Source organism: Colletotrichum costaricense (assembly GCF_030867565.1).
Source record: "Colletotrichum costaricense strain IMI 309622 chromosome Unknown Scaffold_7.1, whole genome shotgun sequence".
NCBI lineage: Eukaryota > Fungi > Ascomycota > Sordariomycetes > Glomerellales > Glomerellaceae > Colletotrichum > Colletotrichum costaricense.
The window spans coordinates 1,741,047-1,766,477 of record NW_026848236.1 but is presented as its reverse complement, the minus strand read 5'-3'; the positions used below and the strand labels follow the sequence as shown (position 1 = coordinate 1,766,477).

Here is a 25,431-nt window from a genome sequence, read left to right as displayed (position 1 = left end):
TTTTTGAGGATGGCGGGGGAGCTTGCAAGGAAGCCGTACTTCTTAAGCGAAAAATTCAGTCAGGCAGGCCAACGAAGTCGGGTAGGCACGATTGGGCTAGGCAAGGGTCACGTGCATCGCTGTCTCGTCATAGTGGGGTTCCCTTTCAATGGGCGACGGCAAGTACGTCTCTTTCCATTTGTTCTTTCCTCCGGGCCGCTTCCATTTGGGTGACTGGATATTTCCTTGCCTCCTTCAGCAACAAGTTGGGTTCCATTGCTTCGGATACTTGAAGATTAAAAACCTTCGCCGGCAGATCGCTCTCATCAAGAACCCCAAGGTAAGAAATTTCACACAGTTTGGCGGCGAATGCATACTTGACGCGCTCGACAACTCTCATGCTCGTATCATGGAAACTACCAAAATAATTTTCGAGGTCCGCTTTTCCGTCACTGCTTACCTTAGGCGTGGGCGGTCAATCCAGACATAGTACCTAGGTACGGCACCTTTGTTAGCCATCCATTGACATTCTTCTTTCTCACCAGAACATGCAATCATTATCTCAAAAGTAAGTAGTGCCAACATCATCCTCCGCCACACATCTCACAAAACCCCTTAAACATTCGACACAGGCAGCTGTCCCATCAGGCCGCGACTTGCTTTGTAATCCAACTACCACTTTGCCTGTTCCTAATCGCTGCCTGTCCAGCCATGGCAATTATCTGCCTAATGGTTCATCTAATGACCGCAGCCGATGGCTTACACCAGGTACCTAGTCATGCTAGTGAATCCAGAAGTATGCCGAGCCACGTGGAGTCGAAGCGGCCTTTCGGCCAGTTAATTCTATCTTTCGGGCACCCAAGGCATTAGTGACTCTCACTGATCGTTCTCAACAGCGCGCAGCCGTGTACTTTTCGGAATGAATCTTCGTGTCTTATGTCAGTGAAGTTGTCGCGAAACATGTCGGCCTACTGTACATACGGCGATATCAGATCCTTGTTTGGTCGCTGCAGCTGAAGCAGTATATTCCTCTCTCACAAAGGTAGGATGTGACAGCCCAGCAAACCTCTGCCACCCCAGTTACGTCTCGGAGTGAGTGTTACGTGCAGCTCCTCCCGCGCCCCTTGGCTGGGTCGAGATATCCTGACTAGAACAGGTCGCTTTGTCTGGTTAATGTCATATCCACACGAGTGTCGGGCAATAGTCAACTTACACCTTCATTCCCTTGCACGCATTCGGCCACCTTCTTGAGATTGTCGTGGTTTGAGCTGTTGACGTAGCCAAATATGCGAATTTGGTCATTCGGCTTTAGGCCAGCTAACTCAGCTGGGCTCCCCGGAACCACAGCGTTGACCTTTGCGAATGGCTCCTCCAGCGGCTGAGATGCTGAATGATCTGCCAGGGTGTTGTCGGAGAGCGGAACTTCGGGTTTCTCCTCTTCTTGCAAGCTGGCAAAGTGCTCATGGAGTTGTTTCTCAACCATGGCCATGAGCTCCTTGTAGTCATTGCGGAGGTGGATGATGCGGGCTCTGGTAGTACGCACTATTACAATCAGCAGGGTACTAGATCTCTGCCACCAGAGGAGAAACACCTTGAGCAATATCGAGATCGGCTCTTGGAAAGCCGTCTTGAGTTGTGAGAGGTGTGTTCATGTCAACCCCGTGCTGGCTCACCAATCAGCTGAATACTCGCTTCTCCATGTTCGTCTCCGAACACTGGAGCGGGGGGTCTTGAAATCACAAACAGAGTCGAGGACTGCACCCAAAGCTTTCAATTCAGCCTCCATGTTTTCTTTCTTGTTCTGTAGCTCGGCAAAAGAGAGGCGACCAAGGTCACCGTTCCTCGACGTATTGCTGGCTGGGCCCGAGGGCACGGTTGGAGCGTGTATGTTGTCCATCCTGAGGGGCAATCCCATAGCTGACCGGACGGACCGATAGAAATGCGAGGGGGCTTAAATGCGATGAAGAGTCGGTTTCTGACTTCTTGCAGCGATGGCAGACGACTTCGTTCATGTGCCCAGTATTTGAGCTGGAATTGATGTTGGTGGACCTCAACTTCACCCCTCTATGTTGGGGTATTGCATCGACATAGAGGACATCCAATTGTGAGCCCCGCGCCCCAAATCCTTGGGCAGCGTCATGGGGACCTGCCTACGTAGCTACCTACCTTAGCCGGGTATCGCAGGTGCTTAGGTACCTGAAGAAGGTGCCTGTCCAGCCTTAGATTCATGGGCCGTGCCTGCCTTAGGTATCTTGAGTGCTAGGGTAGGTACCCAGCATTGTGACTCCATGCGCTGACTAACTCACAAGACCTGATGGAGCCTAGAATCACTGCTGGTACCTGAGGCACAAGAAGCGGTCTAACTGGAACCCCGACGCGTCCATTCAGCGACCCGATACAGAGCTCTTAGTTCAACCCCAGCCAGCTCCCGATCTCCTGCTAGACTGTCCTTGTATCGACGTCACAGTTCCATTTCTTCTTCCTCCATCCTCTTACCCCGTCCGCTCTTTGCCTCTCCGATCATCATGGCGACCGGCGTCGACGCAAAGCTCCTAAAGTCCACCAAATTCCCTGCGGAATTCAATCAAAAGGTTGACATGCAAAAGGTCAACCTTCAGGTGATGAAAAAGCATGAGCCTCGCCTTCCATTGTCATTCAATTGCTAACTGATCTCTTTCAGGTGGATAGCCAGCAAAATTTCCGACATCCTGGGAAGCGAAGATGACGTTGTTATCGAGCTTTGTTTCAATCTGATCGAAGGGCCCCGATTTGTCAGTATTGTCTGCCTCGACCGATTCTCGCGATTATCTTCTGACTTTCCTCCAGCCAGACATTAAAGCTTTACAAATACAACTTACGGGCTTCTTGGACAAGGACACGGCGCCATTCTGCAGGGAACTATGGAAGTTGTTCTTGAGTGCCCAAACAAGCCCTCAGGGTGTGCCCAAAGAACTTCTAGAGGCCAAGAAGCTAGAGTTGATACAAGAAAAGGTACGTATCAATCTTCATCCACAGCCAAGGACAGTCACTGACATAGACCAGATGGAAGCCGATCGTGCTGCAGACGAGGCACGACGCCGCCGAGGCGATATCGACAGGCGTCAACAAGATGGCCCGGCACCGAGAGATAGGGATCGCAGTGAACGCGGACGCGGCCGCGGCGGCGGTGGAGACATGCGGCGTGGTCGCAACAGTGACAGGGACTACGACCAAAGAGGTAGACACGGAGGACGGTTTGGTAGCAACAGGTCGCGCTCACCGGCTGCGAGGAACCGTGATCAGAGGGACAGAGGCTTGTTCCGTGGGTCCACTAGAGACAGCTATGTCCCAAGGAATCGCGGTCTCGATAGCCGAGTATCTGGCCGTCGTCGCAACGACACGCGCTCTCCGTCTCCGGCATCCGCCACCTCACGGTCGCGCAGCCCCGATCGCAAGCGGAATTTTAGTCGTGGCTCGCCCCCGGCCCCCGCCCGACGAACTCGTCGAGAACGCAGCGTATCCAGCCCCAGGGCTACGAGAAATCGATCGGCGTCGCCGAGAAGAAGCCAGGGGAAGTATCGCGAATCACGAAGGAAAAGGAGATCTTCACGAAGCCCTTCGACGCCCTCAACATCGCCTGATAAACGGGCGGCTGCAAAGCGCCGTAGATACTCCTCTTCACGGAGTCGTTCGCCAGGTCGTGATAGACGATCCCGCAGTAGAAGCTCGAACTCAGCATCGTCTCGAAGTTCTAGATCACGCAGCCGTAGCTCTACGCGTCGAACCTCTCGGGGACGTGCAAGTCCGAGATCTCGAAGCAGTCCCCGACATCGCCACGATAGTAGCGTCTCTCGCTCTCCGGATCCCAGCGCTCGCAGAGCAACAGCCGATGATATTAACGAGACTGATCGCGAGAGCAGGAGAGGCCAAGGAGAGGGAGAGGGTGAGGCAAAAGGAAGCCGGAGACGCAACTCATAGCCTCGCTCATGGAGATCGGCTGATGACTCTAAGAGGTGACTTCCAAACTTTGCACAACTTTAAACAGGCCGATTCCTGCGTCACAAGACGATAGGTGGGTGGCGATTCTTGGAACGAGATCCGACAACTCAAACAGGTCTGGCTAATCTGATACTGGCACTATGCAGACACAACGTTGCCAGGTCTTCCAGCAGCGTTGGCGAAGGCAGAAGATCACGGGAGAATGATAAAAAAACAAGAGACGCTAAGCTCGCATTTCGCCTCATTTACAAACGGCTAAGGCTAATCGTCTAAGAAGTTTTGCTGCATACCTTACACAAACATACGAGCTCGCTGGTCAAGGGGGTTGAGGGCCCAAGGCGAAGCCGTTCGCTCAATTTGGTACGTTGACTGTATCTTCTCGAGTCCCATAGACATAAGGCACCTGAGGGATTCTGCCTACCTCTTCCGTGATGGCTGTTTACACAGCTCGGTCTCTACTACCTTGCATTTCTTTTGTCCAACAAAGTACCAAGAATGGCACGACACAGTCATGATTATAATTAGCTATCCCGTTTTTTACCATCACCGTTGCTGTTTGATCCAAAGTCAAGTACGGCCTTGAAGAGGGGGAAAATTACCAGACTTAAGTCGGCGATGACCACACATTCGTAAGCTAGATAGCCATGATCTTCCCAATTAAACTAGTCCCCAATCTTAAAACAGATTTCCCTCCTACATTCCAGACGTAGGAATTGGATACGATGCATTGGCAACACTAGGTACTAAGTGCCTGTGACATCAGCCTTTCGTTCGTGGTGAGGACGTTGATCTGTAGCCAAGCTAAACGCCAGGTTCACTTCCGATACTCAGTCGTTGACCGTATGCACCGTTTCCCGATGCGCAAGAGCGAATACAGCCGTCACGAACATCATCTACATTAGAAGGTGAAATCTTATGGAAAAACTGGAATTCCGCATCTTGGCAAACTCAACTACCTTCGCGGAGGTACCTACTCACGTCAAAATACGGTGGGAGAGCCAAGGTACCTTGAGGCTTGAGCATGATCCGACTGGGTACCTACCTAGGTAGGTAGGTCTCCACTCGTCCATGAACGGCGCCCTGTAGCTCCGTGGCTCCGAGCTAGCATTGGAAACTACCTTAATGCATGGAGGTACAACTCAACATTTAACCACCACTTCAATCCATTTCATCGGCCATTTCAACTTCCTTCCTCTGCGTCCCGTCACGTCGGTCAGCCGCCCATCGCTCTTTCCCAAAATCATGTTACGGGAACTGAACGAGTAGCGGTGGCATTGTTTCTTCTTACCCCCAAGCGTATGTGTCCGCTCACGCCTAACGTTCCTCGTTTGGAGTGATCTCCAGGGAAAGAACTGTAGGTCTGGAGGCTCCTGTGTTCCCGACGTTCATTACTACTCTCAGACTGTATGAGGGCCATCTCAGTATCATATTTCTCTTAATCCCACGAAACCTTGGGTTCTCATAGGTGTGAGGGCCATATTTCCATCCGGCAGGCGACTTTTGAGTCGGGTCCGAGACACAACGAATTGACAGTAGATCATTCGTTGTGTGACCTTCAAGCTATCACGATTTTCAGATCTGACAAGTGTACAAGCTCTCCAATCTCTCCCAAGCTCTTTCTACTCTACCTTTCACAGTTGCTATTGGCAATCTAACCCATCACACCTTTCCTGTTCTATCTTGCGTTCTGGCCGAGGTATCTCATCCCCAAGAGAGGCTGCAATGGAGCTTTCCTCGTTGCCTCACAGTCCAACTGAAGACGATGGCAAAACTGCTTCATCTCAGGCTGGTGCACCTTCAGACGATGTGAAGTTCTTCACACCAAGGAACGATTGTCTCTCTAATGTCAATACGTTCGACCCAGCCGCCATGAGCTTGCAGGGTCAGTCGAGCAGGGACAACAAACGAAAGGCTGCTCAGAGCATTGTGGAAGTCAGTGATACTAGTCAAGACCTAGGCACATCCAAGAGGCTGAAGCTTGAGGCTATGAGGACCAAGTCGCCTCAGTTGCCTGGGAATAGATCACTTCTTCCCTCTGGAATATGGCATCGAGTTTTCGCATTTCTCCCCCCTAGGAGCTTGGGTACCTTGCTACGAGTTAACAAGCTTTTCAACGGGTATCTTGATTCTCACTCCGCTTTCGACAACACTGCTCTTTACCCGGAAAATGCGAGTCTCTTCAAGCCAATGAAACCAGATACAGTCTGGCAGCAGTCAAGGAGATTGCACCATCCCAGAATGCCCTCTCCGCTGGGGAATCGTACTGAACTCGATATGTGGCGGCTATGCTGCACCAAAATCTGTCAATATTGCGGTGTTACAAATTCGATTGATCAACAACAAGAGAATGCTGATCCCTGGCGTCCAGGGCCTGGAGTGTATGGTCTGGCAACTGTATTTGCATTTGGCGTCACCTGTTGCGGTCCCTGTCTTTTGAAACATTCTGTGAAGGTCTGTTTGCTGCTTGAATCTCGTCATCTTTCGTCTACAAACTAAACGTTCCATAGGAGATCGACCTGTTACTTTCTTCCACAACCCCATCATCCCTCATCCCAGCACTCGCCTCTGTTTTCGTCACACCCGAACTGCAGGCCATTCCATCGAGCACTTTGGAAACCAACGTGGGCGATAACAAGCTGGAGACTACAAAATTATACTCAACCTCCAGCATCACTGCCGCCAAGGAACAGCTAAACGTGGTTCAGAGCCTTGGGACAGCAGCCGTCGAAGAGTGGCTCAAGGGACTAGGCGCCCAGGGTAAAGAACACAGAATTGATGCATCACGATGGGAGAAGTGGGCAGCGGCTGGCGGTCTAGCGCAAATGTGCCGGAGCGTGCAAACTATGGGAAACGGGAGTATTGATGAACTGGCGCAAGACCAAGATCACGAACCACGAAAGTCCCCTCAAACTTCTTTAGAGGACCGAGATTCCGAAGGCCGCAGTAGGTCAGATAAGACCCACGAAGAGGCTGCCGCGCGGAAGGCATTACGGCGTGCTGAAATCGAGCGGCGCGCAATGTTACTCGACCCTCCTCTGCCACCCAACGTTGTTGTCCACATGCCTTCTTTCCAAGCAGCCATACAAATCACGGCCGCCTTGGACGAGAATGCGTGGAATACCCTGAAGCCCAAATTGCTGTCTCAACGAGCCGATGCCGAGAGGAATATCAACAGCAGTCTTATTGAATCTCGGAGCTCCAGCATTGAAACGAAGGTCGAGACAACAAGAGAAGTGACAGATCAAGACTGGGACGATATCCAAGGTCCGGTACGAGCGCGAATGTCAAAATATGCCGACGAGATCATCCGCGGTAGCTGGAATAAGGGTCGCAAAGTCAACAAGGAGAATAGCCCACGTTTTGCAGCGGGGGTCCTCCTATCCGTGCGGTCAAGATTCTACGCCGATGTTGCGAAAGACGCTGCGGATGCTATCGCAGCAGGGCGGCAGCCTGTTGTTGATCCCCAAGGTGGCCCCTTTACACAGAAGCTCACTCTGGAGAACATGAAGTGGGTGTTTGATATGAAGATCAAACAGCATACCGAGTCGTATAGGAAGGAGTTGTTTCTTTGCAATGGTTGCGAAAGTCATAGGCTCTACGGATTTGAGGGGGTCATACAACACTATGCCGCAAAGCATACCAAGGCCCTCAGTCTCGGCAACATTGTTGTTCACTGGAGAGCCGAATGGCCAGAGCAGCCCATCTTCAAACCCAACGGCCGATCGACCAAAGGTTCTCAGCAAGCCGCAGGAAAGGGAACCGCCCAAGGTCATGCGGCAACAGGACCCCGGCCACCTCAAGGTCATGATACTCTTAGTCGGAGTGGCAGTCTCCTACCTAGCCCTGTGCACCGTTTTCCTTCTGACCAAGTTCCGCCCCTTTCCTATCACGCACCACAAGCTGCCCCGTACAATCCGTTACCAACATACAGTACGGATGCCAGCATACCGCGTGCGCCCTACCTACCGCCGAACTTTGGGCCGTCTGGAGCCCCCCAATTTTATCCTGTGGCATCTCCTAGCTTTGGACCCATACTCTCTGGCCCACAAGAGCAACCTCCGAACATGCTAGGAGCACCATATACTGGCCAACCGCATAGCACTCTTCCACATCAAGGCAATCCTCAGCCACCGTCTGCTACACCTCAAGGAATGCCCTTTGCGTCATCGTACACCACTCAGTTGGAAAACTTGGCTCGGATAGCGAGAGACATTTGGAACTCGCTTAGCACAACCAGGGATTTACCTGGGCCTTTGAGAGTATACATCACTATACACCATGTGGTCAAACGTTTCTGGCACAAATTTGGCGAGCCTCCCTTGTTGCGGATGTTTAACGATGGCTTATCAAACAACAAGGCTATGCGTCCAGTTCGCAATATCAACGGACTGAGGTGCAGATCCTGTACATTGGGTCTAGGGCCACCAGTCAATCCAGAACGCACCATGTTCTCGCTCCCGCAGCTCGTCAATCACTTCGAAAACCAGCATATCGGATTGCAGCAGGTCGGGCACAGGAGTGGGCCAGGCCTCGATTGGACACAAGATATGATCCTTATGCCGGATGTATCAGAAATTCCTGACTTGAAAGCCATTATTGGCGGCAAGGGACACAAGTTCAACATAGTCAATGAAGCAGTCCCCTGGGTCTTCAATAAGCCCAACGGACCCACACAACAATCTGGGGCCGCATGGCCTTTAGGTGGGATGGTACGGCCCAGCGATTCAGATCGAACCACGGATGATACTTGGCACACCTATGCCACGCATGCAGATGCTTCCAGTCATGAACGCAACCCCTGGCATGGTCCTGAAGCCATTCGAGAATCAGCGATCGTGGGTCAAGCGCAACAACGCCGAGACACGCAGCCGTCAACGGAAGATTATAATCGAAGATCCGCAGCGCCCCCGTATAAGCCACTGGTCACTCCTCATGAAGCACACGAACCAGGACGCATCCTTCGGGTCTCAAACATTGACCCTTGCCGACAAAGCTCTTGGGGCGCTTCTCCGACAGAATTTGATCGAGAGGGCCGCACCATTTACTTTGACAGTGGGCATTCTGCAGGTGGCTACAAAACGGATCATTACATGCCGTCAGGCTACTTCCCAAACCGTACTTCAGCATCGCCCGACGAAAATCGCCATGGGTACCGTGAGCAAAGTCGAGCCCCTGATCGAGTCCTGGTCGAACCTCGGTATGGGCATGGTAGTAGATACCCCGAAGGGGAGGAAGAGAGAGTCAATCGTACGTTGGATCAGTCGAGGTTGGTTCGGTCACGCCAATTACTCGACCGAGAGCAACTGTTACCGCAGGACACAAGGCCTGGCCCAGCAAGATATGCCCCGGTAATTCCTCATTCTTCAAGGGCTGCTGAGCTGGATTCTACACGTTCATCAGCGGGGGATCCCGATGACTTTAGCTTGACTGCTGCTCTCGAGTCGCATCTTGCTCAAGATCGCGACGCGCTGGCTCGGGTACCCAAGGCTGGGCTGCTGGAGCGCGAGGTAGTTCGTCAAGAGCGCCGATCCACAGCGCGCGACGGCCCCCCATCGGACTTTCCCAATTACCCTGAACAACGACACATGGAAGTAGAAGTTTTCGATGACGCTCGCCATGGACACTCCATGCAATACATGGCAGAATCGCATGGATCCCGTCACACCGGGCATGCTTCTGAGGTGTCGACGTACTACCACAGCCCAGCGGTCCCTCAAAATTCAGGTCGGAGCAGCGACAATCGCAGCACAACGCGCTACGCGAGCGCGACTCGCCCTCAGTCTGCAGGTTACGAGGAGACTTATGAGATTGTGCACGTACGAGATGCAGAGGGAGAGTACATCGTTCGTCGGCCGATTCTACGAGAGCGAGAAACGCATCGGGTTTTGTACGAGGGTGACACTCATCACCATCAGAACAGAGGATCATACTCACACCGTAGTCACGATGCTCTGTACGACTCGATGGACCAGACTCCTATCCCTGGCGAGCGGCGAGATGCTTCCCAAATGCACGAAGCTTGCACTGCAAGAGCCCAATTCATGATTGCTCCATCATCGTTTGCAGAATATGACTCAAACAACCCAGCGTCCATGTCAGATCCCGGCGCTAAAAGACCATCAGAGTACTAGCCAGACAATGTACCTCTTTAATGGGATAGGAATAGCATAACACAGTAGTCAAATGCAGCCGAATAGCACCATGCTCTACTTATTTTCCTCGTACCCAAATCTGTTTTTGTTTCACGAAAACCGAGCATCAAGCCTGACTCCATGTGATTGCAACGGATAAATGGGCAAAGAATGCTTATACAGGAGGCGAATCTCTCAAGGTCGGCATTCACATTCTCTGGGTGCATTATAATATACCCATAGCTGAATATTAGTCTGACTTTATTGAAGTTGAGGATCTTCTATTACACACTTCTTCGACACAAAAAGGTACATGATAGGCACCCAGCAGACTGAGATGAGGTACAGCACAACGATCATGGCATCGTTTCTCAGACATCCATGAGCCTTTTCCATCGGAAACGCCCCCTAACGTAGACCTCGCCTTTTATCCGCCTGACAACCCCGAGAGTGTATATCCGTGTGCGCAACACACACTGAGGTAGGAAGTGGGGAAGAAAGAGAGAGAAAAGGAGGTAGGAAGAGGCAGAGAGATACAGAGAGATAGAGAGGGCGTTAATGCAAACATGTGGCGCCGGTTTCGCCATGTCTGTTTCTTCTTTTCCAACACGTATCTATAACACTTCACCAATGATCTTGGCCGCCTCCCTGTACGTCTGGAGCAGCTTCTCGCACTTCTCACGCTCCTTCTTGACACCGTCGTCTTCGTACAGAAGCTCCTCAAACAGCGCCTCCTTGTAAAGCTCGCTGACAAGTCGGTTCTGGACTACATCCTTGCAGTGGTTCACCAACAGGTGCATGACAGCCTTGGGAACTTGATCCGCAATCGACTCGCGCACGATGTTGAAGTAGGAAGAGATAAGTGCTCGGATAAGCTCTGTCTCCATGGCTTCTCGTTCTGTCATGGCTGGCTCGCCACTAGCCGTACCCTGGAGATTGTATTAATACTCATCAATGAGAGAAAAGGAAGAGAGAAACCTACGAAGAGGGAGCCGTAATCTATGGATTGCTGGGGCTTGCCAAATTCCAGCTCGTCCCGGGACGAAGCTTGTGCTGGGGCACGCAAAGCCACTTTGTCTTCAGCTCGCCGGATGCTCTGTGAAAATGTGGGCTCAGAGCTCTGGCTAACGTGCCGAGCGATGGAGGAGTTGGGCGATGATGCTGCTCCAATCGCCGAAGCACCATCCTTGCCGAAGAAGTAGGTCAAGAAAGAGTCGCGCGCGCCGCCCAGGCCCTTATCATTGAATCTTGACGGAGAAGCTGATCTTGCTCCGTTGAGCGCCGCATTCAGACCGGTAGCGCCGTTCTCCCGTACGCCGGGTGACAAGCTGCGCGCGCCCTTAGTTGCCTGCTTCCGAAGAGAATTCGATTCGGCCTTTTCGATGACAGCCGGCTCTTCCTCCTCGCCCTCCGGGCCTTCGGTGCCATTAGCGCCCAACTCCTTGAGACGCCTCTTCTCCCGTCTTTCTCGTTCTTCCTGAATCAAACGCTTTCGCTCCCTCTCCTGTTTATTGCTCACAACGTGACTCATGGCAGCGGCGGCACCCAGGAAGTTGGGATGGTTAGTGTTGATGTACGCTCTTTGGATCGAAATCAAAGACTCGACATAACCGGAGGTCGGCCCTAAGCGTTCTCGCAGCAAGTCTGACACGACCTCAATCAGCTTAGCTTGCAGTCTCGGGTATCGAGACAGTTCAGTTGAGCCGCAGGTGTGACAAATCTTGATGAGCTCCTCGTAAACAAGCTCTACACATCGCTGACTAGGAATTTCGAGAAGCTTGATCTGAGGCTTGACGAGAAGGTCAAAGGCCATTTCGGGTACGAATAGACTGGGACGGGGACCGGTGGAATTGCGAATGGCTGTTCTAATATCAAGGGCCGAAAGATTCGAAGTCGGGTCGATGGATTCTAGGGACATGCCAAAGACGGAGTTGAAGATGTAGTAGATACGAGCACCGCCGCAAAGCTCCTTAGTCGATATTTCAGTCGACGTACCGTCAATGGATGAGATGAATGATGTGGCAAAGCGTGTCATTTGCTGCAAGATGAGGGATCCACGGTGCTCCTTGCCGCTAAAGTGCATATCGCCATAGCTTGCCAGTTCCTGTTGAGTCTGTCCCATGAGAGTGTTAAGGCGAGCTTTGATATCCGGCATGCGCTCGCGAATGTGAGCCATCAGAGTCGTATTCAGCGTCTTGGCCAGGTATTGAGTGCCGCATCGACTAGCAATGTTCCGGTAGGCGGGGTGGTGCCTGAAGAACTCAGATTCAGCCTTGAGAGCCTCCTCCATGGGCTTGGCGCCCTGAATGTCCTGCTGAGAGCGGTTGACAACACCGATGAACCCAAGTTTCAAAGGGTACACGCGGCCAGATAGGATATCCAATGCGTTCGTACCATGATCCATGAGGTCCACCTTGGTAAGCACGCCAATCGTCCTCCTACCAAGAGGGTCGACATGTCGTGCGAGTTTAAGAGCCTCCGAGTTCACAATATCAACATTGGCAGGAGATACGGCAAGGACGATACTGTTCGGCTTGGCGATGTACTCGGAGATCAGGTTCCGCGTCTGCTTTTCGATGTCTGTAGGTTGATCGCCAATAGGAACCTAAGAGCTTGTGTTAGAGTATGCCAGGCGTTTGACGCTGAGCACTGAGGAAGGCAAGCATGGTGGCATACCTTTGTGAGGCCGGGAAGATCAACAAGTGTCAGGTTGAGCACATGTGGCGAGTAGATCTTGAGGTTAATGGGCTGTCTGTTAATGCCCTTGTTGTTGCCCGCCACTCGTGCTGTTTCGTTCTCGATCTCGCGCTTTACATCCGAAAAGTCGTTGAAGCGGCGGTTTGGGATATGGTGGAACTCGGCCCATTCGGATCGTCTGGCAAGGTCGGGAGACCTGTAGGGGTCGGAGGAAGGGTCGAGGGCACTCTCGTCCTCAGATACGTTGATGAGTTGTAGGATCAGGGGTCGTCGAGTACAAATGCCACTGCCGCGGGGCAGGAAGTCACGACCGACAATGTTTTCGAGGACGGAGGATTTTCCGGCTGACTGCGAACCAACTACGACCTGCTCAAATGTTAGCGATTGGACGTCTAGACAGCTCATGCACCATGACTAGACGACGTACAATTTGGGGGAGATCGAGCGAGTCACTGCCAATAGTATTGAAGACCAGGTCTTGCAATTTGTTGACAGTGCCGAGAAGGTCGTCTCCGAGGGACGCCATGGTGATTGGGTGACGCTAGGAGGTAGAAACTCCCACAAAATCGGGTTGGAAGAGGTGGTGGTGGTGAGGAGTGAAGCACCCGTGGATGTCGAGGAGAGCTTCGAGAGGCGAAATAGTGGAAGCTCCTGCACACGGCGAAAGGCCAGGCCGAACGGGTAGTCTGCAGCGCAGGGCGACGCAAAACAAGGCAGGGCACCTAGTGCAGGTGAAGGGAGCAAGCGCAGGCTCGTCGGGAGTGATCGGCTGCCTCTAGAGGTTGAGGGCGAGGCAGAAGATGAAGAAACTACAAAATTAAGAACGAAGCCCCTTCAGGCGAGATGGAATTTTTGGGCGAAGGGGGGCTTTGCTCGAGCCGATGCGCGTAGATGCTCTCCGGCGTGTCGTTCAATTTCGAGAATTCATGCGCGATCCACCATGTCGCCTACGCAGAAGGCTCCAACAAACGACAAGGCACGTAATGCTTAGCTTGGTACAGTGGAGGAGATGGTTCCTAGTATTAGCTAATACACATCCATGGATCCGCTAGTCCCTGACACCTCAGGCTCGGTTACATCACTATCAGTACCTACCTTACTCTGTATGAGCCAGCATATTCCAAAATAAGCTAATTCAGAGGGTGAGGAAAACAATTATTGCGGTGAGGCTTTTCCCAAGAAGATGAAGAGAAAGATATCTTCCATAACCTTTCCCCCCCTTCTATCGCGAAGAGGCTTTGGGGTTTTTTTGGTCTTTTCTTCCTCCCTGAATTTGTATGCAGGTAGCCGGCGGTTCCATCGGTGCGCGCACTGGCGAGTGTTCAAAAGTAAGAACGGATGCATCAACGAAAGTTTCCTCTCTGCCGGAATCTTCCAGTAGCAACACCAGATGTAAGAGAAGACCTACCTATTGGATTTTGATTCTGTGGTTTGTACCTATTCGTACGCCTTCGCCCCTCAGCTACCTACCGTAGATTGCGTAGCTAGTTAGTTACCTTGGGCGAGGGTTTTTCTTGAGGTACTTAGTGACAGGTGCTATGGAAAAAGCCATAGCGTCCCGTCGTAGACTCTTGGGTGTCACTGGGTGCCAAGGAGACTTTAAGTTGCTGTTGGTACCTCAGGAACCTCACAGAATCGACCAGTATCATTCCACCCGCCTTTGTCGGACCTCCTTCTACGTAGCTATTGATTCCACTACAGAGCCAGCGCATGTGAGCCTTTCCGCAACTTGAGCAAAAGAGGCAATCGAGAACCGCATACGTGAGGTAGGCGATACAAGCATTTAATACCTGCACAGGTAAGTCAAGCTACGGCGCCGTTCTGCCCGAGCCCCGGACACTCAGATTTCTCACCCTCAATGCTCAGGCTCAGATAAAGATACCCAGGCACAGCAACTTCTTCACATCAACACAGCAGCAACTTCTCAAGACAACCTATCAGCTAGAACTGTGTTGAATCATTTGTCGTTATCGAATCTCACCCGCGTCATCTTTACCATGAGTCAACTTGGTGGTCCAGGTTCTCGACAAGCCAATGCCAAGCCTATTCCGTTCGTACCTGACCCGGCCCTTCTTCACAACAGCCAATGCGATATGTAAGGTGGTGCAGTGCAGGCTAACGTGTGACAACCATTTGTTTTGTTACCCAGTCCTCAACGTGGCAGTTTCCCACTTGATCATGATGGTGAGTTGCGAAATGTGTGCCCCAATCGATTGCGTCTTTGAGGTCCTTGGCCTGCTAATGCGCACCCAATCAGGCGAATGCAAGCATGTTATAGCTACTTATCTCGAGTGCATCAAGAAAGTACGAGGGGTGAACGACGCTGAATGCCGCGACCTTGCTAAATCCTACCTTGCATGTCGGATGGATCGGTAAGTCTGCTTTTCACTATGCGACTGTGGACGAAACGACGGACGACATTCTGACTACTGTTGACTTTGGCCTCAGAAACCTCATGGCCAAGGACGAGTTCAGAAATCTGGGTTTCGACAATGGACCGAAACCAGCAAACGACCCAAACGGTCTGGCTTTAAGCCAAGCTCAAGCCCAGGGAAGTACTGGCAAGGACAAGGACGCAAAGCCCGGCGAATTGCGATGGTAATATCACGGGTCCTTGGAGGCTCTTCAGTCGATTGCTCCTCTACATGTACATTATTCACGGAATTCATACCAAGAGGGCATTTGTTTGCATTGCAACGAATTTGTGGGGGTCGTCAACGACGTGGTTGCTTGACAACGCAGATGTGTGAGAAATTGTCAATATTTGAGCCATTATGCGCGGCAAAGGAAGTCATGCACTCTAACAACGGACCCAGTAGCACTACGCTGGGGGGCGTCGCCCTGTGCATGGTAAAGCCCCAGGCAAGGGACGGCATGTTTGTTTACGCAGAGGCTGCACTTGGTCTAAGGCACTACTTACTTTTGTTACTTTTGACCCAGACCGACGCGCTTGCTTTCGGGACAAACTGGTTAAGACATGCTGAATTGCCCAAGATCTCAATTCTCAGATATTTAAGGTAGGTATGCAGCTATCTGATGGGGCACAATGGCGTATACAACTGCTCCTGAGGGCTGTGTGGAATACAAAACATGAGACGTAAGGTACATTCAGCATGGAAAAGATGTTCACATAGTGGGGCTTAAAAGAGGGAATGTGGTTTCTTTCAAAGAAGTCGACACAGGATCACGGGCATAAGCCATCATCTGTAGGCGTCTGCCACTGTGGAGCTGTCATTGTGGTTGTTTCCCTGAGAAGTGCTGGGAACATGCACGTCGCGAGGGGCTAACCTGGAAGGGCATCAGGTCACACTGCACTGAGGTGACTCCCTCAAGTACCGGGTGTGTTCCCGACGACGGCACAGAGCCCCCTGCGTACCTAGGTAGTGTAGCCGGGCAGGTCAACTTAAGCTCACCCAACCCCGTCGCCCTCGATGTTTCGTTGTCGCAGAAGAGAGAGTCATCGTTGCCCCGACAACATCCCACGCCAAATACCTCCCCTTACCTTAGCTACGGCTGGATGGCTCAAGTATAACTTCATCGCCGTCAATCGGAAAACCCCTCTCTCAGAGTGTCACTAAAAGACTAAGTCTTGCCCTTTCGTTCATAAGTAGACGCATCATCGTCATCTATTCATCTATTCGTACATCCATAGCCAAGCGAATCCACTAAACCTTCACCGCATGTTCCCCAGGCACCGCATCAATCTTCACCCTGTTCCCACTGCCTACTGCCTACCGCCACCACCATTTCCTGTCTCCACTGCTTGATCGACGACGTGCTCGCCGCACGCCAGCTCTCCAGCATGCATCGCAGAAAGAGCACTGAGAAGACGAGAAAGGTGACTCCTCCATCGCCAAGCTACATGAATAACGAACAATTCGGTGAGAAATGCTTCTGAGTGCTTCTCTTTTTCTGCCTGTCGTGAATGCTAATCCCAACTTCTTAGCTGCCTACTTGGCAAACCTCCGATCCAACAGAGTCGCCCGCCCCGGCGGAGCAAGGCCACTGCCGCCTTCCTCTTCAAGCATAAGATCAAAACGCCCTTCAATCGAACATAGCGTTTCCGAACCCCTTCCACGAAGCGAAAGTCCTGCACTCTCCACTCCAAGTTCTATCAATGTACCATCGCAACCGCATCCCCCTTCTGTCAACGCCAGTGTATCATCCCGTCATTCCATTCCGAGCATCCAAGGACGGGAGTATCAACCTTACCGCCCAACATCACCTCTGAAGCCTTCTCAGGTGGTGCCGACTGCCACCTACATGGAAAGAGGACAGCGATGGATGGAAAAGGAAGAGGCCGTGTCACTTCGACATGCCATGGAAGACATGTCTATTAAGAACGGCGAACAACCCGTCGAGGATGAACCCGTGGAGACGCCAGACGACGAAACACGTATCTATAATGCTGCACTCGACGAGGCCTCAGAACTGGTCTGGCGGCATCAGAATGGAGTCCGCCCTCCTGACAAGGACGCACCGTATCGGTACAAGCCTCACCTCAGAAAGAACAGTTATGCTCATGCTCGCACCGCAAGCGTGAGCAAACATGCCGACGGCGCCCATCCATCCGGCCTCGCTAGGGACAAGTCCAGGTCAGTTTCTGGCAGCTCTACCGACAGCGATGGTCACTCTCGGCGAAGTCGACCTTCCTTGGCTTTGTCACGGAATAGCGTTGGGGGGGAGAGTCAGAGTCCCGACCGGCCTTCGATGGACTTGGGAACTTCAGGGCCAGCCGGTGCCAGACCCCTTCCGAAACCCAGGAGCTCAGGGCAGCGTCGCAGCAGTATGAAGCGGAACATCAGCGGCGAAGTTCAAAGGCCATTTTCCGGTGATCAGATTTGGGAAGAGCCAGAAACCAATGCCCGGGAAGACAAGGCCAGGACGAAGCCAGCGTCGGCAGCAGACTTACCTCTGGTTGACAAACCAGAGAACCCCCAGAATCAAGTCCGATTTGCTACAAACTCACAGGCGGACCGCGTTGGACCCTGGAAACCCAGGTGCAATGTCGAGATTCAACGGAACCCACCGTCTCAGTCACGCAACCCACAGTACACCATCAACACTTCGGTTCCGAAGCCTGTGGTGGACGACCATATCCCCAAGAAGAACGGCATGGAGATACGCAGTGAAGATATCCGAGGGGCCACAAGTATGAAGCTGAAGGACCGCAGCGCGAAGTTGCCTACACCCACGGCTGTCAGTGATCGCCCTGGTCGGCCGATTGTAAGCTTCGACTCGAAGTGGAAGGCTCCAGACGAGAGAACTGATGCTAGGCCAGGAGCCGCGAGCCAAAACAACCAGCCGATGGAAATTCCTTCTATCGTGGTGGCGTCGGAGGAGCCTCCGTCGGACAGAACACGCAGCAACCCGATCGTTCCGGTCATAAATATTGACGGGACAGATGAGCCACCTGCTTCTAATCCTGGTATTCCTTTCATAGTCACTCCCGACGACGATGAATCTTCGAATCCGAAGCCGCGGCCCTTGCCTGACCCCAAGACAGCATCCAGAGGGCACCCTTTCCGGCGCCCGCAACGTCACTGGTCACCAGCCCCTGCCACTAGCAAACACTCAACCGCTCTGTGTCACGAATGCGCATTCCCCATTGAAGGTAGATTCGTCGCTCTGGGCGGATCCTCAGAGCGCTTCCACCCCCAGTGCTTCAGCTGCTTTGCTTGTGGTACTGGTCTAGAAGCCTTGGAGATTAGCCCAGAGCCAGAAGCTCATCGCCAAGAGCGCCTCGACAGAATTCAACGTCGCGCCCATGGCGAGGTGTTGGAAGAAACGCCAGGCAAGACCATGGCCGAAGACGGTGACGAGCGCCTACGTTTCTTCTGTCATCTTGATTGGCACGAACTTTACGCACCGAGATGCAAACACTGCAAGACACCCATTCTCGGGGAGCACGTTGTCGCTCTGGGAGAGCATTGGCACTACGGACACTTCTTTTGCGCGGAATGCGGCGATCCATTCGAGAAAGGCATGACTCATATCGAAAAGGACGGGTATGCGTGGTGTGTCAACTGTCAGACAAAGAGGACGGAGAGAAGGGCGCCCAAGTGCAAGAAGTGCAAGACTGCTGTCATCGGACAATACATTCGGGCGCTGGGCGGTGAGTGGCATGATGAGTGTTTCCGCTGCGCTTCTTGCCAGGGCGGTTTCGACGACGGCCAAATTTTTCCTAAAGAGGTTGGTGACAGGGTCATGGTACTATGCACAGGATGCCGCATGATAGAACTCAAGGCATAACGATGTAAACGAGCAGACTGCAGAATTGGGCGTTATTTTGAGTTGTCTAGGATAGGAGTTAGGATCAAGGAATAGGGGAAGCGTTTGCGCTTTTGTTGTCGATTAACATTCTGTATTGTTTTCAGCTTGAGTAATGGCATAGCGTTTGGCTGGATAAGGTACTTTAGGGGGAAAGGTGAAGAACAAAATAAAGTGGTAAAAGTCATAATCGTCATTGACTGTCTTCATATGGCCCTATTAGGAGAATCCGTTGCATCCATGTACGCCATTTGCGACAGCCGAGGCCTTCTCAAGAAGCAAGAAATCCATCGCTCCTTCGACTACTCCCACCATGTATTTTCCCGTTATTCTTGCCTCCATTTGACTACAGGGAACCGCCGACCTGCTCCTGGTGCACCTCGAGAGTGTCTCCATCCGCCATCTCGAGCTGATAGTGCCACTCGCGTTAGTATCGCATACAATGTCGGAGGCAGCCGCGTCGCCAACGCTTACCGTGTCTGGGGTATCCGTGGGTTGGACACGCTGGCCCTCGAAGAGGAACCGAACAGAGTTCATAGCCTTGCCTTGTCTCTCGCAGAAGGCCGTCATAAGCTTGTCCAGCTTGGTCGAGCGCTTGATCTTGAAGAAGACTTCATTGTTGTTGTCGGTAACCTTGATGTTCAGGTGCTCGACGGCGGGCGGAGCATCTTGACCGCCAGCAGACGGGCTTCCGTTCTCGTGTTCGCCAGACATTTCGTGATTATCGCTGACAGGGTAAAAGTCAGCAACGGCACAAGATTGTCGTGGGTCGTTTGAACTTTGGAGGGGTCAACGGGAGTGGGTTGATAGAGGTCGAAGCAGGGATATATTGCTGATGGATTGGTGTCCACCTACTTTGCGCTGCAGGGCGTATTCGCGATAGTGTGAGAGATCGCACGTGTGTGGCTGTGAAAGCTCGAGAGTTGGGCTTGTGAAGAGCGCGGAAAACAAACACGCGATATTGTGCAGAAGGTGACTTGTAGAGTTGACGAAAGGCGGAAGGTGGGGAGCGGTAGTAGGAGGCGCAACTGAGTCCGAAAGACAGGCGCTCTAGGTACCTACAGAGGTCGGCAGAGACACTGGGCGGAAGTGGGATGGGAGGCGACTGATTGGACAAAGTGGAGCCAGGATTTTCTAAGGCTTACCTTAGGTAGGTATTACACCTTCTCACCCCAGATGTCGCCTGCCTAAGCCTCAAGGTGATAGTGAAACTTAAGTCAGATACCTTCTTTCCTACCTACACCAACACCTCAATTTAGGTACCTTACCTTACCTTAGTTTTCATCTGAATATTTGCCCCTTCCCAGAGTTTCGTGGAACTCATACACGTAGGTCGGTATTCGAGCATCCTCCTTTTTGTCTCCCGTCATTGCATGATTCAGGTGCTCTATCATTAATAAGCATATTTGAGAAACAATCACGAGGTTGAGACTCAATGCCCATGCTGGCTCTTTGCTAACATATTCATTGTCCACCAGGACCGGTCGCAACTTCGACGTTTGGCCTTGAGCAACGCTGCCGTTACCGATCGTCATGGTAGACTCTCCGACACCGCGTCGTGTTACGATGTAGCTGCTGACAATCCAATGCAAGGGTCAGAATGAGGACCTGAAGGCGAATCCGCCCTGCCATCCTCGTGCTGTAGGTCCATTATCCAACCCATGAATCAACTTAACAGATCCAGCGCTGACCTAGTTCCGCGCAGTGCGCTATTCAGGGTAGGTCTTGATCATGCAATTCTCCATGGCTTCGTTACGATTCAAATACCAGGTGCAAGGCTGAGTCGGCATTATTAAATCTGACTTGGGCTCGCAGATTGCTTAACCAAAAACGGGTACAAGGAGGAGAAGTGCCAGTCGGTGATTTTGGCTTTGTACGAATGTTGCGAGGCTTTTTACCAGTCAAAAGGAGACAGCGCTACGTCGGCGAGCTGTCCCAAGCCAGATCTGCTTCGACTGAAACTGTCGAGAATACGTGAGGAGTCGCGCGAGGCCGTTTCCCAAAAGTAGCCAAAGGGATGCTGAAATGTACACTCTTCCATAGATATACGTTAACCCGAGTAGAGAAATCTGGCAACATTCAAGAAAGAGGGAATTCTTCTAGGCATTCGTTGAGCGCGCTGAGAGACCCCGTAGGATCTGAACAAGCATTGAGTGCTTATTCCGAGACTCTAATACAAAAGCCTTGACATTGAAGAAGAAAGAGAGAGAAAATTCAAAGAAAATTTCCAACTGTGTGTGTTGATAAAGGCTGCTAAAGCGGGTCCATACTGTGTTTTTACATGTATTTACACAGTCAATCTCTGGTCTGTCCAAGGCATAGGTCTGGAATAGGTATGCACACAGTGTTTACTCCTGCCCAAAGTTTTGACGCGACGCGCGCATCTAGGTACTGCGCGCACGGGCCAGCTAGGCGCTAGCTTGCCTTTCGCCTGGGACGCCTGTCGCTCCCGGCGCCGCAAGGTGAGGTACCTTAGACGCCTCATTGAGCTGCCAGCTGGTTTGTTTTCATGATTTTTTTCCCGGTAGGATGGGAGGTCTGATCAACTATCCCAATCCCACTATTCGAGTCTGTTCCTCCAGCCTATTTCCTTTTTCCTCTATCCTCAGAGTCGATACGTGGGAACTTCTTCAATCTTGTCGAGGGCCTGGGAAAGTTTCTGCGCGCAAGGGCTTCTTAGGTTGCAGCTAGTTACATCTTTGGCGCTGCAAAGCACCTTGCAAAGTCATTTATGCCGCAGCATCCATGACTTGATATCTCCCCGGCCTGGAAACACAGACGCCCACAATCATTGACAGATTGTAAGCAGACGAGTCACTGCATAGTCTCACTTCGTCCGCAAGTTCTGTTTTGGCTAATCACCACCCACTAGGATCGCATCGGGACTCCATATTTACCCTGGTCCCATGCGCAACCTTGCCGACGACCAAAGATCGACCATTCCACATTGAAGTTAACGAGGCGACCGGATACCTTCTGTTCCTTGTGCGCAAACTTCCGATCAGTATTCCCCTAGATTCCGTTCCCTTCGACAACGATTACATTCCCGAAAATGGACGGAATCGGGCCTGAAGTTGAGGTGTTCGCGAACATCCTCGACGATTGCCTGGCAAACCAAGGCACCGATGAGGACAAACGCGCAAGGGTCTTGGGGCTCGTAAACGCATACAACGATTATGCCGCCGAAAAGCTTTCGCAGCTGCGCAAGCCACGCCGTCAGGGCTCAATTGGCGACAATGAGATGGACCTGGACGATGAAGAAGAGGCAGAGGCTGCGGCAGATTCAGAAGAGATTCGAGTATGGGAGCAAGAAAGACAGACATGGGATCTCGTTCGTCGCCTTATCCCGCTGAGATATTCTATTCGATCTTCGACGAACCAGGAAGCTACGTACAATGGAAAAGATTTGTGGAGGGCATTCCTTGCGAACGACCAGTTGGCCACAGAGAGGAAGACCATTCTCGAATGGTTACAACAAGGCGCGAGAGCTGGCCCCGACATCGACGACCTCGTACGAGATCTCCAGCAAAACGCTGACAGAGGAGACATCATCGCTCACGGTTGGATACACACAAGGTCTGCCATCAAGTTGCAGAAGAGTGTGATTGGTTCTTCACGCCCGCTTGATGTGCATTTTCCGGAGGTCGCACGCTCTCTAGTCAACTCAGACAAGGCGCCACTTGTTGCCGAACTAGACCCAGACTCTGTGATCAGACAGGGTCGCAAGTTGGAGCCACAGGATGAGTACTTTGAGAGGGCTATTTGGGTAGGCTGCTTCCAGCTGCTTCGAAGAGGCTGTACTGTGGAGACTACGCGGGAGTGGTGCTTGGAGAGGACGGAGGTCTGGAGGGCTGTATCCATGTCCGCCTTACCTCTTGCAAGTGACCACGGCGAGACCACGCTTGTCGACGACCCTTCAGCGCTTACTCTGTGGAGACGCATGTGTTTTGCTCTTGCTCGCCAAGGAGGTACCGATGATATTGAGAGAGCAGTATATGGGGTGTTGTCCGGAGACATCCCCAGCGTGCAAAGAGTATGCCAGACTTGGGACGACTTCATGTTCATGCACTACAACGCTCTGGTTCGCACGCAGTTCGACACTTTCCTACTCAGCCAATGCTCCCCGGAAGCATCGGCAACCATTCGCTCATCATTCGCTGCTTTTGACGCAGTTCAGTTCCACGGCGATGCCGCCACGTTGGAGCAACGCCTGATCCGCAACCTTGAGACAAGCCCGCACACAAGCAAGGAAGCTCTGGAGCCTATCAAGGCACTACAAGCCGCCATTATCTCCAAAGACCTCCAGCGACATTTCTACGAGCAGGGTGTGGCCATCACACAGAAAGCGAATTCCAAGGAGGCATCTGCGCTCATGCCCGATCACAACTGTCGCAACGTCGACGTAGTGACGGAAAAGTTCGCCGACATCAAAAATCCCGATGGCCTGCGAATTGCTGTTCATGCACTCATCATCTTCGATACGCTTGACAAACTCGGCACTTTGAAAACAAATACCGTAACAATGAGCTCAGATCATGATCGTCGTGAATTGCAAGAGAACACGATTACGCAGTATATCAGCTTGCTCCGACTAGCAGGCTTGGAGGAGTTGATACCACTGTATTGCTCCAGGCTTCACCCATCGAGAGCCTTCCAAGTGTTAAGCACAAACCTACTTCCCATCACCGATAGCGAGGCTCGTCAAGAGCAGCTCACCTTCATTCACAAAGCAGGACTGGACGTGGTGGATTTCGTCAAGGCACAACCACAGTTCTTGTTCCAGACCTTGGACTCCGATACTGCGCAAAACGATGCAATGCGGGAGTTCCAGATCATGGACGATGGCCCGGCGTCCTTGAAGTACGGGCGTTCCATCAAAACAGACTTCTTCGGGGAAGATCCCGAATCCATTGACGCGGTCGACGAGCGCTTGATCCGGTCAGTAGAATGGCTGCTTCTAGTCAGCGAGGCCTGGCCATATGTCTTTTCTATCGGCGTGGCAATTTACAAGCACTTTCTAAGTATGACCCTGCCTTTTCAAGATAGATGACGCCTATCAGCTAACTGGAACCCCATCGAACAGAGACCATGCATTTGAATGCTGCCAGAAGCTTCGCAAATCGTGTGCCATTCGACAGCATTCTGCGCATGCGCTCAAGCGACTTCCCTGAACAAGCAGAAGACGAACTCTGGTGGACGCAAGATGGAGAATTCTGGGTCAACCAGCTCGAAGGCGCGGGTGCGATGGACCTCTCGCCAAGTCAAGTAGTATCGGACGCCAAGGTCTTACGGGAACTTGAGTGTCTCGTCAGAGCCTTGGACACAATGGAGACTGTCGCTTCCCTAGCGGAACTGTCAAGAGAGTATGTCAACCTGACCTTTGGCTACAACATCTTGCTAACCACTTGCAGGGACCCGTCTGTCAAACGAGATTTCTGGGCGAAGGTTGGCAACGAGGTCAAGGCGGCCAAAGAACACGTGCGACCGCTACTGGTTGACTGGCTGGGTGATCAAGGTAATTGCTACTTAACTCACATCTTCCAGATAACTAATCCGTTCGTGACAGAGGATCAAGACTTACAAGCGCTGCGGGAAGCATATCTTCCCGAGACGATCCTCGCTTACATCAGCACGCTCCATTTCGCCGGCACGACGCTGACGAGGGATAACTTTTTGGAGTGTATGGAGCTGGCGGCCACTATTGCGGAGAAGGGCTCCGATGTGGCAGAGTGCTTCGCCAAAGCTAAGCGAATGAAGGAACTGGTCGAGTGTTTTGCTGCCTGCAGCAAAGCTCTGGCCGTTGCATCGGGCGAGAAAAAGGCGGCCAATTCGAGTAGCAAGAAGCTACGGGAAATGGGATGGTCACGGGATCTTTGGTCCGTAAAGCACTGAATTGGGCAGTCTACTGGCGAGTCACAATGTTTGTTAGGAATAAGGAATGGGGATCTGAGGCCTCTACTAGAGATGCGTTACCTCTACATGAGATTCAGCTAGCGCGTGGCTTACCGCTCACGAAGACTTCGGCCGGGCGTGATATGCCTCGAACACACCAAGGTCGTTCAGCTGCCAAGTTGATCAATGCAGGGAGGCGATTAATTACATCGAGACTTGCAGACTCACAAATAAAAGAGTATCACAGCAAAAAGTCTATTGAAAAAACTGCGTATTTCGTACCTCTTGAAGCCATTCTTGTGTTGAGTTCCTATTTACAATTGAGTATTCCGTACAGATATGTGTTTATGGGTATGATATCATAAAACGCAGATGTGAGCTTAACTATACAACATGTACAATTCAGTCACAATTTTAGTTTTGATTGGTTAGTTTCATTCATCCGCTGTGGGGGCACCTGACAAGGTCCTTGCTTAACGTTGTG

The 25,431-nt window shown here is 52.0% G+C and overlaps 9 protein-coding genes across 9 annotated transcripts; 6 read left to right on the top strand and 3 right to left on the bottom strand.

Annotated features, from left to right (window-relative positions):
* Positions 1-868: 868 nt before the first annotated feature.
* CCOS01_07760 (26S proteasome non-ATPase regulatory subunit 9) lies at positions 869-1,876 on the bottom strand (the record flags this gene model as incomplete). The annotated part of the gene is made up of 6 exons (XM_060455923.1): positions 869-904; positions 961-986; positions 1,046-1,139; positions 1,193-1,521; positions 1,571-1,643; positions 1,724-1,876. The coding sequence occupies 6 exons, from the start codon at positions 1,874-1,876 to the stop codon at positions 869-871; spliced, it is 711 nt and encodes a 236-aa protein (XP_060313815.1).
* A 628-nt stretch (positions 1,877-2,504) lies between these two features.
* Positions 2,505-4,163, top strand: CCOS01_07759 (PWI domain-containing protein; the record flags this gene model as incomplete). Its single annotated transcript, XM_060455922.1, has 5 exons — positions 2,505-2,536; positions 2,660-2,750; positions 2,806-2,970; positions 3,029-3,901; positions 4,104-4,163. 5 exons carry the CDS (start codon positions 2,505-2,507, stop codon positions 4,161-4,163), a joined length of 1,221 nt encoding a protein of 406 aa, XP_060313814.1.
* A 1,516-nt stretch (positions 4,164-5,679) lies between these two features.
* CCOS01_07758 (uncharacterized protein) lies at positions 5,680-10,088 on the top strand (the record flags this gene model as incomplete). Its single annotated transcript, XM_060455921.1, has 4 exons — positions 5,680-5,889; positions 6,465-8,666; positions 8,731-9,204; positions 9,273-10,088. 4 exons carry the CDS (start codon positions 5,680-5,682, stop codon positions 10,086-10,088), a joined length of 3,702 nt encoding a protein of 1,233 aa, XP_060313813.1.
* A 614-nt stretch (positions 10,089-10,702) lies between these two features.
* CCOS01_07757 (dynamin central region) lies at positions 10,703-13,311 on the bottom strand (the record flags this gene model as incomplete). The annotated part of the gene is made up of 4 exons (XM_060455920.1): positions 10,703-11,017; positions 11,071-12,693; positions 12,765-13,151; positions 13,213-13,311. The coding sequence occupies 4 exons, from the start codon at positions 13,309-13,311 to the stop codon at positions 10,703-10,705; spliced, it is 2,424 nt and encodes an 807-aa protein (XP_060313812.1).
* Positions 13,312-14,819: 1,508 nt separating this feature from the next.
* Positions 14,820-15,387, top strand: CCOS01_07756 (CHCH domain-containing protein; the record flags this gene model as incomplete). The annotated part of the gene is made up of 4 exons (XM_060455919.1): positions 14,820-14,880; positions 14,935-14,969; positions 15,087-15,157; positions 15,234-15,387. The coding sequence occupies 4 exons, from the start codon at positions 14,820-14,822 to the stop codon at positions 15,385-15,387; spliced, it is 321 nt and encodes a 106-aa protein (XP_060313811.1).
* Positions 15,388-17,105: 1,718 nt separating this feature from the next.
* Positions 17,106-19,037, top strand: CCOS01_07755 (LIM domain-containing protein; the record flags this gene model as incomplete). The annotated part of the gene is made up of 1 exon (XM_060455918.1): positions 17,106-19,037. One exon carries the CDS (start codon positions 17,106-17,108, stop codon positions 19,035-19,037), a length of 1,932 nt encoding a protein of 643 aa, XP_060313810.1.
* A 364-nt stretch (positions 19,038-19,401) lies between these two features.
* Positions 19,402-19,769, bottom strand: CCOS01_07754 (ubiquitin family protein; the record flags this gene model as incomplete). Its single annotated transcript, XM_060455917.1, has 2 exons — positions 19,402-19,464; positions 19,530-19,769. 2 exons carry the CDS (start codon positions 19,767-19,769, stop codon positions 19,402-19,404), a joined length of 303 nt encoding a protein of 100 aa, XP_060313809.1.
* Positions 19,770-20,648: 879 nt separating this feature from the next.
* CCOS01_07753 (uncharacterized protein) lies at positions 20,649-21,064 on the top strand (the record flags this gene model as incomplete). The annotated part of the gene is made up of 2 exons (XM_060455916.1): positions 20,649-20,700; positions 20,862-21,064. Coding segments are annotated over 2 exons (255 nt in total), but the record flags the coding sequence as incomplete, so codon positions are not given.
* A 1,043-nt stretch (positions 21,065-22,107) lies between these two features.
* On the top strand, positions 22,108-24,947 carry CCOS01_07752 (uncharacterized protein; the record flags this gene model as incomplete). The annotated part of the gene is made up of 3 exons (XM_060455915.1): positions 22,108-24,076; positions 24,139-24,570; positions 24,622-24,947. 3 exons carry the CDS (start codon positions 22,108-22,110, stop codon positions 24,945-24,947), a joined length of 2,727 nt encoding a protein of 908 aa, XP_060313807.1.
* Between the last annotated feature and the right edge of the window lie 484 nt (positions 24,948-25,431).